This window comes from Dreissena polymorpha, chromosome 1 (genome assembly GCF_020536995.1).
Source record: "Dreissena polymorpha isolate Duluth1 chromosome 1, UMN_Dpol_1.0, whole genome shotgun sequence".
Taxonomy (NCBI): domain Eukaryota; kingdom Metazoa; phylum Mollusca; class Bivalvia; order Myida; family Dreissenidae; genus Dreissena; species Dreissena polymorpha.
In genome coordinates this window covers 72,324,392-72,341,023 of record NC_068355.1, presented here as the reverse complement: position 1 = coordinate 72,341,023, position 16,632 = coordinate 72,324,392, and the positions used below count along the sequence as shown (strand labels likewise).

At 36.0% G+C, this 16,632-nt stretch overlaps 1 protein-coding gene across 1 annotated transcript in view; it reads right to left on the bottom strand.

The window, feature by feature from the left end:
* The window catches only part of LOC127881480 (uncharacterized), a 38,489-nt gene extending 22,827 nt beyond the window's left edge, over positions 1–15,662 (bottom strand). Inside the window, exon 1 of the mRNA XM_052429410.1 lies at positions 14,898–15,662. Coding sequence (XP_052285370.1) covers positions 14,898–15,373 — 476 coding nt within the window. The 5' untranslated portion in view covers positions 15,374–15,662. The remainder of the gene's footprint in view (positions 1–14,897) is intronic.
* Positions 15,663–16,632: the final 970 nt, after the last annotated feature.

The following is a 16,632-nucleotide window of genomic DNA, read 5'->3' as shown; positions in this document are numbered from 1 at the left end:
TATTTAATGTAAAATCTTTATGAAACTTGTTTTGAACATATTTTTCAAATAATAGCACTTTTGCTCATCTTAAAAAAACAACATTTGTTTTAATGGTAATACGCCAAGTAGGGAAATGGTTCCTATACAAACAAAAACATAGACACCAAAGTAATTCTTCGATCTTGTATTGCTATAATGAAATCTTCTGAACACAAGTGACAAACTGCACAAATCAGTTGAGTTACTTTGGGTCTTAGGTACTGGTAAGCTTACTATTTTCCTTTGACCCTCATGTTATTTGCATTAGCAGGCAAGTTAATAAAGATTAATGATTATAATTTTCCAGATGGTTCAACTGATGGAACATAATCCAACCACAATAAAAAGATTTGGATTGCGCAAGTTTTGCAGTGCTGCCTTTTACCTGATGGTGAAACTAGTTCCGGGTATGTAAGGTATTAAAGTAAAAGTTTTATTGTATCATCATAAAGCATACATAACTTTGACAAATGCTTCAATTCAACCTTTGATTAGCAATGTTCACAGATTTTGATTTAGATCAACGTCTGTCTTAAAATATATATTTTTTAGTTAAGTGGAATGAAGTGCTTTCAATTTTTTTTAAACAGCAATAAATCCGAGTCAGGTTCTAGCGGGGAACAAGCATGACATAAAGCCTGTGCTTGATGCCGTCATCATTTCTGCCTGCAAAGGTACATTTTGTCTTGTTTTTTTTTTTGCTAGGTATTTAACATAATGAAACAGTGGTAGGAATTTTATTTAAATTTATGACCAGGTTTTCAAAGAAAAGTAAAAATGAGATTATTAAATGCGGGTAGGGCGTATCTTGTCAATAACTTAAGTTTGCCTAAACTCAATTGATGACCTTGCATTGAGGCCAAGATAGGGATTGCATACAGAGCCCAAATGTGTCACTAAAAATAAAAAAGGTTAACTTGAGCTTGGATGGAGGTATTGGACACAAATTGTGTGTTAGCTTTATCCTTTTTACAGCCATTCTTACCCTTCCTCTGAGTTGTCTGTTACTCAACTTACTGACATTAGTTTCACTATTTGGTATAAGCACTTGGTCCTGGTAAACCAGCTATTCCAGGATACTGTGAGTTGGTTAACTTACCGCAATGATATGACAGCATATTGTTGATATGCTGTTGACAACAGCCAATAATCCAACAAAATCAAACAATCATGCAAACGTAGAAAATTTAGTTGTTTTCAGTTGAAGTCGGATCAAGGTCAAAGTAACATTTACTAAATACCGAAAAACTATTTGGATCACATTTTAACTTTGGGTCTAATTAATACTAGAATCAAACAATAGTTTGAAATTCAATTGGATGTTTGTGCTATAAGTGAATTTTGTTGGGCTGGCACTTTATGTTTGATGTCTTTATTACAGGTATGGCATTACTGTTGTAAATCACAGAAGTTTTGAAACTGAGAAGTTAGAATAAATTGGTTTCACAATGTATCAGTTTTTTAGCTTGGCTGTTTTCGGAGAAAACCAGAGGAATTGTCATAGCTAGCTCGTCGTCCGGCGTCAGCTGTCCGACGTGCTTAAACCTTGACATTTTGCTCTAAAATCAAAGTGCTTCCACCTACAACTTTGAAACTTCATATGTAGATGCACCTTGATGAGTTCTACACGCACACCCATTTTTGGGTCACTAGGTCAAAGGTCAAGGTCACTGTGGCCTCTAAAAAAAAAAAAAAATCTGACAAGCTTTTATTTATTCAAAACTGCACTCGCAGCCGAGCGTTGGCACCTGTTATGCGGTGCTCTTGTTTAGGAATGATATAAATATGTAAATGTATAAACATTTTTTTTTTTCCGATAGATTATGTCTGGATGCGGTGCAAAGACCACAGCAAAACAGTTCCAGATGACACCTCCATCAACATGGCCATGACACTCCAAAAATTAATAGACTACTCCAGGAAATAAATGAAATCATCTTGTTTAAATTGAGACTAAAAATAGGGGGTGTTAGATTTTTTAATTTTTACCCTGTCATAATGTGATCAATTCAACAACAACAAAAATATTGGTACTGTCAGTATATTTCATGGTGTACATTTTATTGTTTATATTTTATAATCTCATTAAAAAAAATGTTATTTATTGATGTTCTGTTTATTTTGCTTGTTCTTCCTGCATACATTTTTTGTACAGAAAATTTTCTGTACAGAATTTAATATTAAACAGATTTTTTTCTGCACAGAATTCTATTTTCACATTTTGGTTCTCCCCAGATTTAATTCTGCCAGATTTTTTTCTGCCTCAAACAAATTCTTGTTTTATTGCTCAATCAAGCAGCGATAATCCAATATCCTGTGTATTACAAAAACACAAACTTTTGATGAACACGTGTCGTCTGTCAAAACAATAATTGTATACGTCAGTTAACATGTCGAAGTAATTCTCGTATATGATCTCAAAAACGGGACTTGCTTTAAACATTAACCATTACGATATTAATTTTCATAAGATTTGCTAAAAACAAATGAGAACCAAACAAACATACACAAACAACACAAAATATTTATAATTATGACAAATTAAATGGAAAAAAAACGTTGGTTTATTTTCGAAAAATCACTTTCACTTTCTCCCAATGTCCAGAAAATGACTTGTACATGTTGCATAAAATCTAAATATAGATGACGCTGTTAATTGGTCGTTGTAGAAGAATATGAACTGTACACGGCACTTTGCGTGCAATCAGATACAGTACAATAATTGTTGCAATATTGAAGGAACTAAATTATGAAAATGATACAGTGTTCATTACTTTTATTTTATTCAGGAAAATGTCAAAATCATTTGCGAGATACACCGATACTCAAATGGAAATTTACTACGAAGCTTTTACAATGTTGTCGGCGCTACGCAGTTTTTGTGTATAAATAAATACACCCACACCAATTTTCGCGCGCTTTTTGTCAAGACCAACACTGGACACGAAAATATCATGGGCATATACATGTATTTATTTACTGCTACAATTTGTAAAAGGACATGAACTGCACACAATGCGCACACACCACATTAAGTTATTTACGCGTGTTGGACTATCCTTGTCCCGATTGGACACCTATTTCATCAAATCTTTAAATAGAAACATATGCCAAAATTCATTGATACTTTAGATAAATGTTGGATGTCTGTGTTAATGAGTTTTCTTGAGCACTTTTGTTGTCAATATTAATCAGAATTTGCATTTGAAAATGGACATTGGGAATATACAGGATTATCGGGTAATGGATAGACACGGAAAATTTCGCATGTATGCGGTAATCGATAGAGACGGTAATAAACGCATGTATCGGGGAATCGATAGACTCGGGCTTATACGCATCTATCAGGGAAAGGATTAACCAATATTTACACTTGTTAACTTATAAGGTATAGAAATCGAGAATAACAAGTCGGGATCGCTCTCGGTTATACTACATCAATCATGCATGTCATGTACTTTATCAAAATTTCAAATGACTTTCCTATTATATAAACCATGTTTGTTTTAATAGTGTATTGTAAAAACACTAACCCTTCTGTAGAAATTGTCTGTTTCTTTATTGTAATCCCGAATTACAATAAATCGGGATTATTTGATGTATTTTAAATCTTTTTAACATAGAAATGCGAGTTACGCGAAGCCATTTTGTTTGTTTAATGGTGAGGTTGATCAGCCGCAAATACATTGGTTGCACCTAATTCAAAATTTAAATCTATTCACGTTTGTAATCGAATAAAACAAGCAATGACAGTTTAACGATAAGTAAACATTATTTGCGAATTCGGAATAAAAAACAGTGAAATCAAATGTATTTATAGATTGTGAAATGGCCGTTTGTGACAATTTTGAGCTCAAAATGTCCATTTGTAGAGTTTGAAACGGCCATTTTTGTAAAAAATCTCGGCCGTGCTAGATTTGTGAATTGTCTGTGTCAAAATGTCCTTCCACGGCCAGTCTCAAAGAAGGAAAAAAGCCCTGGTTGCATCAGTTATATGACATAAAAAGCACAGTAAATAAAGTAAGTTTATGTTTCAATAAATTACAGTGATTATATTGAGATTAAAATTCCTTTTAGAGCTTTTCTTTTGCCTTGAATGGACTCAGGTGAGGCAATATCACTCTGTGACGGCACTATTGAGGTCATAATTATAATAATGTAAACTGTAATGGGACTATTGGATCACGTGGGTATTCAACATATTCAGTGCCTTCCTCAGGAATTTGTTCAGGCGCCCCAGGGGTGGGTTGGGGAGGGGTGTCCCCTCCCGACGTTGATTTTTTTTTTAATTTAACGTGTCAATTCACGTTCTGTGGTGCGTTATAACTCAAAGAAAAACAGTGTCAAAAGGCGTCATTTGGTGCGCTATGACTCTTCAAAAAAATCCCCCAGTCATTTAAAAATATATTTTTTTATATTGTTTAATTGTTTTAAAACTTTTCCGCACAGATAGTAAAATCCCGACTCGAACGATTCCCCAATACATCCGTTTAAACCCGAATCTATTACTGTATACTTACTATTTTTCAAGTTTCTATTTATTACCCGATAATCCCTTTATTCCGTTTTTATCAATCTCTTTCTGGTAAATATTTACGCTAAAAGCTTTCAGTTATTTCTTTAACACAAACCTTGCCATTTTTTAAGTGACTATTTATAGATTTGATGAAATATTGCCTCTGAATATGCGTCAATCCCCTGACCTGTTGTGTGCTTGTTAAAACGCTCAATACACGCCATTTGTATGCAATAGACGCGACGTTGTACATGTTGCATAATTTTCGCGCTCTTTTTAATTGAGAAAAAGATTCGACACAAAATAAATTTGCACTGCTAATTTAAAGCAAAAATATTGAACGTTGCGGTAACATTTACATGCGGAAGTGTGTTTCGGATTAAAAACGCGTTAACATCGACTTACGGTAATGGGTTTCGGATTACAAATTTAATTATTCTCATTTGAGATTTCAACAAATATTAACCGTTGCGTTATAAAATCAACGATAATTTGTTTACACACTTTACGAGTCGAATAAATGTTTTGACGGAATTATGCATGAAATTCACGTTGTCCACGAGGATCACGGCCGGTTGCCATCATCAGTCTTCTAACTATCGATTATCGGACAAAACATTTACAAGTGTGCGTAATTAATTCAACAAAAATTTGTTAAAGCGCATTACGTGTCGAATAAATATCAGAGAACGAGGTGAATCAGTTCTATAAATGGACATGTTGAAATATACATTTACTGGAATTAAATAAATTGTTATCACATAATTGTAACCGCTATAATAATTAATTGTTTACCACTTGCAATTAATTTCTCGTATTAATTATGAGTCATAGGTAACACTTGTTTACAGTAAAAAGGTGTGATGATGATGCCCGAAACCGTCTTTAATGTTCTGTACTGTACTAATTACCGGTTTTATATTACTCAAATGGTACAACTACTTGCTAATTAAGCTGCGATAAACTCTTACTTCATGCGTGACGTCAATCAAAAATAATGGTCGATAGTTAACCCCGCCCTCATAAGCATTCGCGTAACCGATTGGACGATGAACTTCACAGTTTGACGACTGGAAAGTTACCAGATACATCCTTGTCAGCATTTAAATGACCGTGTAATGTGGCTAGAATAATCGATACGCGCGTCATGCTATTCTCTTATCAGTGGATTATCCATTACCCCATGTGGTGTTTATGGCGATTACTTGTGAAAGTAGGTACCGAGTGCTCTTTTAAAACAGGGAATATTGATACACTGATAGGTAAACCTTGATTTTTTTTGGACAATCTCCACTTTCTTTTACTGAAGAATACACTGATCGGAAAATTTCAAGCGCCCCGGGGACTCTGATTTCGAAATTCAAGCGCCCCGGCGAGGGGCGCTTAAATGGCCTGGGGAAGACCCTGATATTATATTTCAAATAGTGGCAAAGAAGATACCAAAATTGAAAATTAGATCATGTTGCATAATTAAACAGATTGGTAAGCATGACTAAATGCAGTGAGTTTGAATGCATATTTATTAATGGACTGAAATGTATGTACAATGTTAAAAGCATGTTGTAAGTGAAGGACACCAATTGTCTTTTTATCACAAATTTAAGTTAATTTTGCTTAAACAAACAACTTTTTGTAATTGCTATAATTAAAAATTAAAATGATATTTTTACAATTAAAACATCATACCATTTTGAATATAAAATCCATTGGAACAATTGTACGTAATGGGACATCCTACAAGTAAATCACCTATCATCAGTAAATGAACAGTATTCAGATTTGATTGTCTTATTTTTGAAGCATTTACCAAACTGTTGAAATCTGATATAAACAATATAACAACAAGAGATGTGTTCGTCAGAAACACAATGCTCCCTTCTGCGCCGCTTTGAAATAAAATTTCTATTTATCATTTGGCAGGTATAGAAATCATCTACCTTTAAAGCTTATTACTTCCCTTGGATTTTGGTTTTTGACCTTTAACATTGAAGGATGACCTTGACCTTTCACCACTCAAAATGTACAGCTTCATGATATACACATGCATGCCAAATATCAAGTTGCTATCTTTAATATTGCAAAAGTTAGGACCAATGTTAGTTTTCGGACCGACAACTGACAGACAGACGGACTGACAGTTAAACTGCTATATATCACCCTACCGCATGGGGGGGGGGATGGCACTGTAGACAGTCAAAAATGACCAAGTAAGACATCGCTGACTACCAAGGCCTGTGGTGTTTCAAAGAGATCATCATGTATCTATGTATAACTTCCACAGGTAAGTAATGAAACCAACCATTCACAAATTAGTGCAGGAAAGAAATGATAGTTATATATATCATTTAAAACAAACTTTGACAAATCAATCATTTAAGTTATAAATAAACAAAATACAAAATATGTACAGTAACTGTAAAGAGAACTTAAATTCTTAGTAAGGAAATACATAATATGAGATTTATAATTATATAAATTCTTTCCCTTGAAAATAATTGTCTTTAACAAATCTCTGTTTTTAGTAGCAAATATTTATAAGCCACTACCGTGACTGTAAATTCACAGCTAACCTTAAAGTACCTAAAATACTTGTATGCCATAAAGTGTCATTGTGTGCTTGGCTTGACCATAAAATGTCATTTTGATTTTGCTTCAGTTGTATGGTTTCATATTAGTATATATATAATAATTATCTCCCTTTAAAGCTTATTACTTCCCTTGGATTTGTATTTTTGGCCTTAGACCTTGAAGGATGACCATGACCTTTTACCACGATGTGTTTGTCAGAAACACAATGCCCCCTACTGCGCCGCTTTGATTTACTTGAAAAAATATATAATTTGGCAGAAGGGGTTGACAAATGTTATTTCCGCAACTTGCCCTGCAGGGCGAGTAGTTAAGAATTTTACTTGCCCTGCTGAAATATGTACTTGCCCTGCAATTTTTTAAATGCAATAAATCAGTAACTTATATGTTTTATTGTGATTTTCTTTTGGTTATCATATAGAACTGTAAACTCATGAACTTCAATAAAGTTTATAATCTGTTTTAACACACTTTTAACTTTTTTGTTTTTCATTTTGTCCTCATGGTCACATTTATTATGATTACACTTAAGGATCATTGGAGAGTCTGAAAGGCATTTTGTTAAACTCAAACAAGCCTCTGTGTGTACACAAGGCAGTTTTCTCTTTGTCATTTTTGTCCATTAAAACTTGCCATCAGCCACTCTCTAAATCTAAAGATGTGAAGAATTTAGACGATTTTTTAGCAGTATCAAAAGACCGTATTGTATACCGTACTGTATAGGATACATTCACGGAACATACCGGTTTCGGCGCGTAACAGGAACAGGACTATTTATAGCGCGGTGTGCAATACTCAACATCTGGTAAATTGGTGGTTTATTTTTAATTAAACGTTGTTTTGTTTGGAAAAGATGTGTTAAAACTTGAAATTTGAATCTTTTCGGCCAGAAATGCCACATGCTCTGCAGGACGAGCGCTGCCGGAATATTCACTTGCCCGGAGCTGATTTTTACTCGTACTTATGAGCAGGCGAGTGGATTTGTAAAGCCCTGTGGCAGGTCAGATAATTATCTCCCATCAAGCTTATTATTTCCCTTGGATTTGTATTTTCAACCCTAGACCTTGAAGGATTATCTTGACCTTGAAATTTTACCACACAAAATGTGCAGCTCCATGAGATACACATGTATGCTAAAAATCAAGTTGCTATCTTCAATATTGCAAATGTTATGGCCAATGTTAGTTTTTTTTCGGACTGACAGACAGACTGACATACTGACGGACAGTTCAACGGCTATATGCCACCCTACCGGGGGCATAAAAAAGGCAGCCCAAGAGACAGCAATATCCTCCACGAAGATTGTTATGACCTTGAAGTAGTGACCTTTGTTTTGAGAAAGTGTTACTAACGCATGCCTTTTGTACATTGTCCCAATAACCTAATTCTTGTTGCAAAACTTGATAAAAATCCTTCAATGGGTAAAGTAGTTATAGAATGAACATGTAAAAAATACTAAAACTTTGTATCTTAAAGTACAACCTTGACCTTCAGCCAGTGGGACGCTATCATCTCTTCTGCACATTGTCTCTATGGCCTAAACATTTTAGTCAAGTTAATTGAACATCTTACCATGGATATTATAGGAGATACAGACCAGGCTCAAAAATAGAAGCTAAAACTGTTGACCTTGCAGTATAACCTTTACCTTATACAGGCGTGACTGACTTATTTCGCATTCACATCATCTTAATGACCTAAACATTGTAGCCAAGTCAATAAAAATCCTTCCATGGGTATAGGAGATATTGACCAGACATGAAAATAGAAGCTCAAACTTTTGACATTATTGTAAAACCTAAATGATTGAAGCCAATAACTAATGCCTTCTGCACATCATATAAAAGACATAAACATTTAAGCCAATAAGCTTCATGAAAATATACCAGAAGTATAGGAGATACTGAGCAGAAAAGAAATGTAGGCGCACACCTTTAACTTTAAAGTACGACCCTGACATTGAGTCAGCATCAATGACTCATGGCTTCTGCACATCATTTGAGGAAAGTTTTACACAACTATAACAGACAGACTGATGGAGTGACTTATTGCAGAGGGACGATGGGCATTCCTGTAATATAGATCCTGGTAGGGGACTTACACACCTAACGTGTTTACTTTGAGGTAAAAGCCTTTCACTTTAGATATATTAAGATAAACAAGACTATTGTCAAGCAATAGGGTGCCCTACCGTTAAAACTCCACCATTGTCATAATCATTTTACAGCCCACTCTCGTTATCTCGAAGTCGGCGGGAACAAGAAAAAATATTGAGATAACGAGAGTTCGAGATATCCGATTAGGCGTTTTCAAAGAAAAAATGAGACGAAAATTTACCTTGTTTTTAACACCTTAATACCTGCTAAGTGGTCTAACTAAAGCCGTCACCGTGTGGCATAATACTCTCTACCTAATATATACGCGTTTTTATGAGGTACGATTAATTTTGCTATGTAAATGCTTAAAATGACGTTTTAAGTATTACAGTATTGCATGAACACATGCGGCTATAATTTTTCTAATCTGTCGAGTAAACATCCGGTAATGTTGCTTTTTAAAGTTATGATGCAACTGACGTCCAATCTAGACGAGGGTTTTCCATCTGAACATGCGTAAATCACGTTTCGGAATACTGAACTGTACATGCACATTTTGTAGTTTGAAATGCTAAGTTCAATCGATTATTAGTACAGGATCAATTAAAAATGAAAAGCCATTTTGAGTCTTGTCTTTATTATCTTTATTACTCAACATACCCAGATGTGCATACAGGCTGTGTATTAATTGCAGTTAACTGGTGTTAAAGTGACAGTTAAAGTGACAGGCCTTCCTCAAGTGTTAAGGGCTATCGACATTACACACGTGTGATCATTGATGCAATTAACGGATCAATTTCCTACCGCACAGTATCGTGAGCAGCCGGGCGAAGCGGGGCGGTGAAGAATCAAAGAAATTTGTTCTCACCTTTTGCCGACACTGGAACAGTTATCGAACTTCGAGATAAACCACAGTAAATACATGTAAAATCGGGACTCGGGACAAAATTTTATATCGAGATATCAAATTATTCGACATAACAAAAATCGACATATGCGATGTTTATTTATATAGATAAAGAAGGAAAAAAGTTGGGACATTGAACTTACTTCGACATATCGAGAATATCGAGATATCCGATGTCGAGATAACGAGAGTGGACTGTATATGTATATATATATATATATATATATATATATATATATATATATGTTGCCATAGCAACCATAATCTTTGACGCAGGAACAAAATTAAATGATGTGCATAATCTCCATATTGCCATCTATCCCTGTTGCAAGTTTCATGAAAAAATATTAAGAACTTTTAAAGTTATCGCAGGATCCAGAAAAGTGTGACAGACTGTCTGACTGACTGGCACACAGAGCGCAAACCATAAGTCCCCTCCGGTTTCACCGGTAGGGGACAATAAAAGATGGTTAGAAATTATGTTAAACACCCATTATATGTACATGACAACATATTATATTTTAGCTTGATTGCTGAAAACGCCCAAGTTTAAGACATCCTAGATGTCTGTGTTATCCAAGTAGATAATAGAAAGGCTTCCAGAGTAAAGGTCGCACACACGACTGCCTAATAACTAGGTACCACATGCAATATTATCAGGACCTTATTGCTATTTTCCACATAATTTGATAATGTAACCAGCAAATGCGTTGAATTGATATCCCCTGCCAATATGTTTCTGGACACAAAAGTGTTTTATTTGACACTAAAAAAGCATTTTTTCAAGATACAAAGGGTCATAACTCCGTTATTAACAGATGGTGTACAATGCCTATGCGTGCATCATCTTCTTATCCATATTTATACCCATACAAAGTTTCAATGAAATCTGCCAAAGCACTTCCAAGATATGGCTCTGGACACACAAAAAAAGCAATTTTTTTCAAGATAAAAAGGGCCATAACTCCGTTATTAACAGATGGTGTACAATGCAATTTGGCGTACATCATTCTGTTATCCATATATATACTCATACCAAGTTTGAATGAAATCCGCAAAAGCACTTCAAAGATATGGCTCCAGATGGACGGAAAGACGGACGGACGGACAACGCCAAAACAATAGCCCTCCGCCTATGGCGGCGGATAATAAATGTAAAAAACTATAGAAACATGTACACTTGCTTATAGAAGAGCACTCACTGTGTTCTGATAATAACACCAGAATGACACACACTCACTGTCAGTAATATATGCTGTTCCGTAACAACCATGCCTAGTTTTGCATAGTGAACATCTGTGTTTGAAGAGCAAGAACTTGAGTAACGCTGGTGTGATAGACACAATGTGTCATTTGTGACTTTTACCAAGGACTTAAAAGACATGGTTGTTGAAGGCAATTAATGGGTTTAATCACAAATGTAGGAGCACTTTTAAGATCCCTACAAAGTAGGGGGAGTGAGAGGGGGTATAATGTGGGGCGTGGTTATTTATTAGATGTTTAAACAAAAAAAAAAATTGGGGGGGGGGGGGGGGTGGGCGGGTGGGGGGGGTTGGGGGGGGTAGGGGGGAGTGAGAGGGGGGTTAAATATGGAGTGTGGTAATTTATTAGATGTTTAAAAGTTAAAAAAAACATTTTTTTTTTTTGGGGGGGGAGGGGGTGGGTGTGTGGGGGTGGGGGGGGGTAGGGGGGTGGGGGTGAGAGGGGGGTACTAATGTGGGGTGGGGTAATTTATTAGATGTTTAAAAAAAAAAAAAATTGGGTGGGGGGGGGGTGGGCGGGTGGGGGGGTGTTGGGTGGGGTAGGGGGAGTGAGAGGGGGGTTTAAATATGGGGTGTGGTAATTATTAGATGTTTAAAGTTAAAAAAAACATTTTTTTTTGGGGGGGGGAGGGGGGGTGGGTGTGGGGGGTGGGGGGGGGGGGTAGGGGGGGGGGTGGGGGTGTTGGTTGAGAGGGGGTACTAATGTGGGGTTGGGGTAATTTATTAGATGTTTAAAAATATTGGGGGGGGTAGGGGGAGTGAGAGGGGGGGTCTAATGTGGGGTGTGGTAATTTATTAGATGTTTAAAAAAAATGGGGGGGGTGGGGGGTAGGGGGGAGTGAGAGGGTGGTATAATGCGGGGTGTGGAAATTTATTAGATTTAAAAAAAAATGGGGGGGGGGGGTGGGGGGGTAGGGGGGGGGGGGTGAGAGGGGGTAATAATGTGGGGTGGGGTAATTTATTAGATGTTTTAAAAACAAGGGCTGTTTGTAAAACATGCATGCCCCCCATATGGGCTGTCCGTTGTAGTGGCAGCCATTGTGTAAATACAATTTTTGTAACTGTGACCTTGACCTTTGACCTAGTGACCTGAAAATCAATAGGGGTCATCTGCGAGTCACGATCAATGTACCTATGAAGTGTCATGATCCTAGGCAAAAGCGTTCTTGAGTTATCATCCGAAAATCATTTTACTATTTCGGGTCACCTAGACCTTGACCTTTGACTTTGTGACCTCAAAATCAATAGGGGTCATCTGCGAGTCATGATCAATCTACCCATGAAGTTTCATGATCCTAGGCGTATGCGTTCTTGAGTTATCATCCGGAAACCATTTTACTATTTCGGGTCACCGTGACCTTGACCTTTGACCTAGTGACCTCAAAATCAATAGGGGTCATCTGAAAGTCATGATCAATGTACCTATGAAGTTTCATGATCCTAGCCCCAAGCGTTCTTGAGTTATCATTCAGAAACCACCTGGTGGACGGACCGACCGACCGACATGTGCAAAGCAATATACCCCTCTTCTTCGAAGGGGGGCATAAAAATTGGGGGGTGGGGGATGGGGGGGGGGGGAAGTAGGGGGGTATAATGTGGGGTGTGGTAATTTATTAGATGTTAAAAAAAATTGGGGGGGGGGGGTAGAGGGGAGTGAGAGGGGGGTATAATGTGGAGTGGGGTTATTTATTAGATGTTTTAAAAAAAAATGGGGGGGGGGGGTGGGGGGTGGGGGGGGGTAGGGGGGGGGGTGGGGTAGGGGGTGGGGGGGTAGGGGGGGTGGGGGGTAGGGGGTGAGAGGGGGGTTTAATGTGGGGTGGGGTTATTAATTAGATGATGTTTAAAAAAAAAATTGGGGGGTAGGGGGTGATATCCTCTATTCATTAAACATGAAATTTTCACTTATTGCATTTGTTTCTCCTGTATATAAGAAAGATATAATAGTGTATTACCTCCCCTGTCCTGCTTATATTTATATTAATCAACAAAATTAAACATTAACACAATATTTAATACACAAAATATACAAAAAAATCATATTCTGATAATATTTTTACTGATCCACTTTATTTTACTCAAAGGATGATGTTTCATTGGACTGATAATTATAGATTTAGGATTACAGACCAGTTGCTTCAGTTATATTGTTCAGAGTTCGCCCTGTTGGCCGTGTATGCATTTTTGAGTTTTCATCCAAAAACCATTTTACTATTTCGGGTGGGGGGGTGGGGGGTGGGGGGTAGGTGAGGTGGGGTGGGGGGTGAGAGGGGGTAATAATGTGGGGTGTGGTTATTTATTAGATGTTTAAAAAAAAGTTTCATGATCCTAGGCCCAATTAAGCGTTCTTGAGTTATCATCTGACAACCACCTGGTGGACGGACCAACAGACAATCACCTGGTGGACAGACCGTCAGACAGACTGACATGAGCAAAGCAATATACCCCCTCTTCTTTGAAGGGGGGCATAAAAATCAAAACAATTAGGATGTATGACATACAATGCTGTATATTTATCACTCGTAATCACTTATTAAGAGATTTCAATATATATAAATAGACAGATTAATTTTCACCACACACATTGTTTTTCCCTCTTGTATAATAATAATTCTTCATTGAAGTCATTCACTGTAAAATCAAATGTATTCAGAATTATTATAGCATTTAATAGTGGTATTTACTTCGCTTTTTAAAATGATTTGCAGTGGGGGTTTTCATTCAAAATAGGGTCTGGTACTATTCCCATTTCCAATGGAAAAAAGTGTATATTTTTCCCACATAGAGCCAAAAATTCCAAATGGAAGGTTGTTTATTCAAATCTCAATATTTCGTTCAACTCCCATCCATATTAGTTTATCCTTAGTAAATATAATACTGAAAACACTTGTATTCTCAATTTTAAAGCATTTTTTAAGCAAAACAACAACACTAATTTCTCAATTTTAGTAAAAACATCGCAAATTTTCCCAATCCAATGGGAACTTGCCCCATTCCCGACATGGAAAAAAACAACAACACTGCAGTTTGCCTTATGGTTGATTCAACACAACTCTTACCAACCAAAGGATCATTCCTGTGACAGGGCACGACTTAATTATTTCTGTTTATTATTTGAACATAATAGTGAGCGGCTTTTATTCCTATTATCACAATAATAATCTTTCTTGCAAAGATGTGCTGTCTAAAATGGCAATTTGATTTTTTATCTAATACATGATACCAGCAAAAGATATTAATCCCAACTGTAATCATATTTTTATTAATACATATAATTCTATCCATTCATCAAAAAAACACTCAAGTCACAACGTATTATTTCAAAAGCAAAATCCGGCCAATATTGAAATTACATGTGCTCAAGTATTTATAAAAAATCGCTTTCACCATTTTTTGGAAGTACATGATGTATAAGTTGAGCTTAAAGTTATGTTATTTTGAAAACAATTAATGCATAAATCATGTATCTTGATTATTACAGTAATGACTAAAGAAATAAATGTGTCAGATACCTGTGAATTTTTACAACACAATCAGAGCAGCACAGCTGACTGTGGTCATGGCAAAACTGTGACAGTTTTTTATCCACATGCTCGTCACACTTCCAAAGAAAATCCTCCAACTCCTTTGAAAGAAAATTCCCCTCCTCCTTCGAAAGAAAATCATCCTCTTTATTTAAAAGAAAATCTCCCTCCTCCTTCGTAAGAAAATCATCCTCTGTATTTGAAAGAAAATCTCCTCCCTTATGTAAAAGAGAAGCATCCTCCTTTGAAACTGGCCATTTCTTAATATCTCCCCTTCCACATGTTCGATGTTTCATAAACAATTTTTTATGAGGTTTGATACATTTTTTACAAAAAAAACTTGAGCATTCCTCACAATAAATGACCGCCAAATTCTGAAGATTATGTTCCTCACAAGATGTGCAACAAAAGTGTCCAACCGTCGACGAACGTTCAGCAAAAGTAGAAGAATTACCTACGCCCATTTTATTATTCTGTGTTTCAAGTAAAACCTATTTGTTTAAATAGTTTAAGTATTTTTCTTTTAAACAAGTCCACAAAATACTGGCATTTAGCTACCTTTAAAAGTTGTTCAGCTCAAGAAGTTTACATGAAAACTAAAACACAGGTGCATTCAAATACAAATAAAGTTCAAGCTCAATATCCTTCAAGGTTTACATTCACTTAACTAACAGTAACTATGTAAAACACCGCATGACTTTGACAGTAAGAGTAAACCAAATTGTTAGACCTCACTTAATTATGCAAGTAAATTGAACGCTGTGTAGAAGTAAATTGGAAGTATATCTCACTGGTTTAAGTAAACCATGTATTTAATTGTTCAATCAGTCAGTGTTACAAATGTAATTGATGAAAATAGTATTTATAGTGGTCTAATGAGTAAAATAGAACAAATAATATCATGTTTATAAAATATTCATACATGCAATCAAATTGTCTCATTGATTGATTTAAAAGTTTCCCATTACATTTTGTTCTTTAAGGATTTTTCACATTTTCCCTCATCTCAAAATAAAATAAGAAATCGGTGTCACTGAATTAGATTATATGAGTAAACAGGGCCTGATAAATTTAACACTACAATGAGTTTTCAATACATTATTCCAGCTCATTGTTTAGTTTGCCCTAGTGTTAAACATCTAACAAAAATGTTCATAGCTATGATTTAAAAAGTGTTATTTTGACATAGTGATCTAGCTTAAATGTCTCAAATATTTTCAAGCTTATTTTAAGAGTACCTGGCTCAAGTCATGTATTTCATTGATTCATAAAGTACCGTATTTTACCACGTAAATCGCCCCCATGTAGAGCGTGCATGCAATTTTTTCAAGACAAAATGGAGAAAAAAAGATTTCAAGCCCAAAAATCTGAAAATCTTAAAATGGCCACCATTTATATATTGCACAATCATTTGATCCAAGTTTTTCGAGCGCTGTTTTTGTTTTGAAGAAGCGAGCGTTTAAACGATCAGGAGCATGGGTTGCATAGCACTATATTTGAAACTACTTTTAAGATTATTCTCTCGAGAAAATGGAGGCTGTTGTCATCATCGTGATGGTATGAAAATAGTCTATACTCGTTTTCCGTCGATGTCTGATGCATCGAAACCTATAGCACATATCTCTCGATGAAAGCTGTCAATTACGAAGTGCAAAAAGATCCCTTTCACACCTACCTTAATCAGCGAAACACAACTCCTTCACACATAACTTTATCTGCTTTC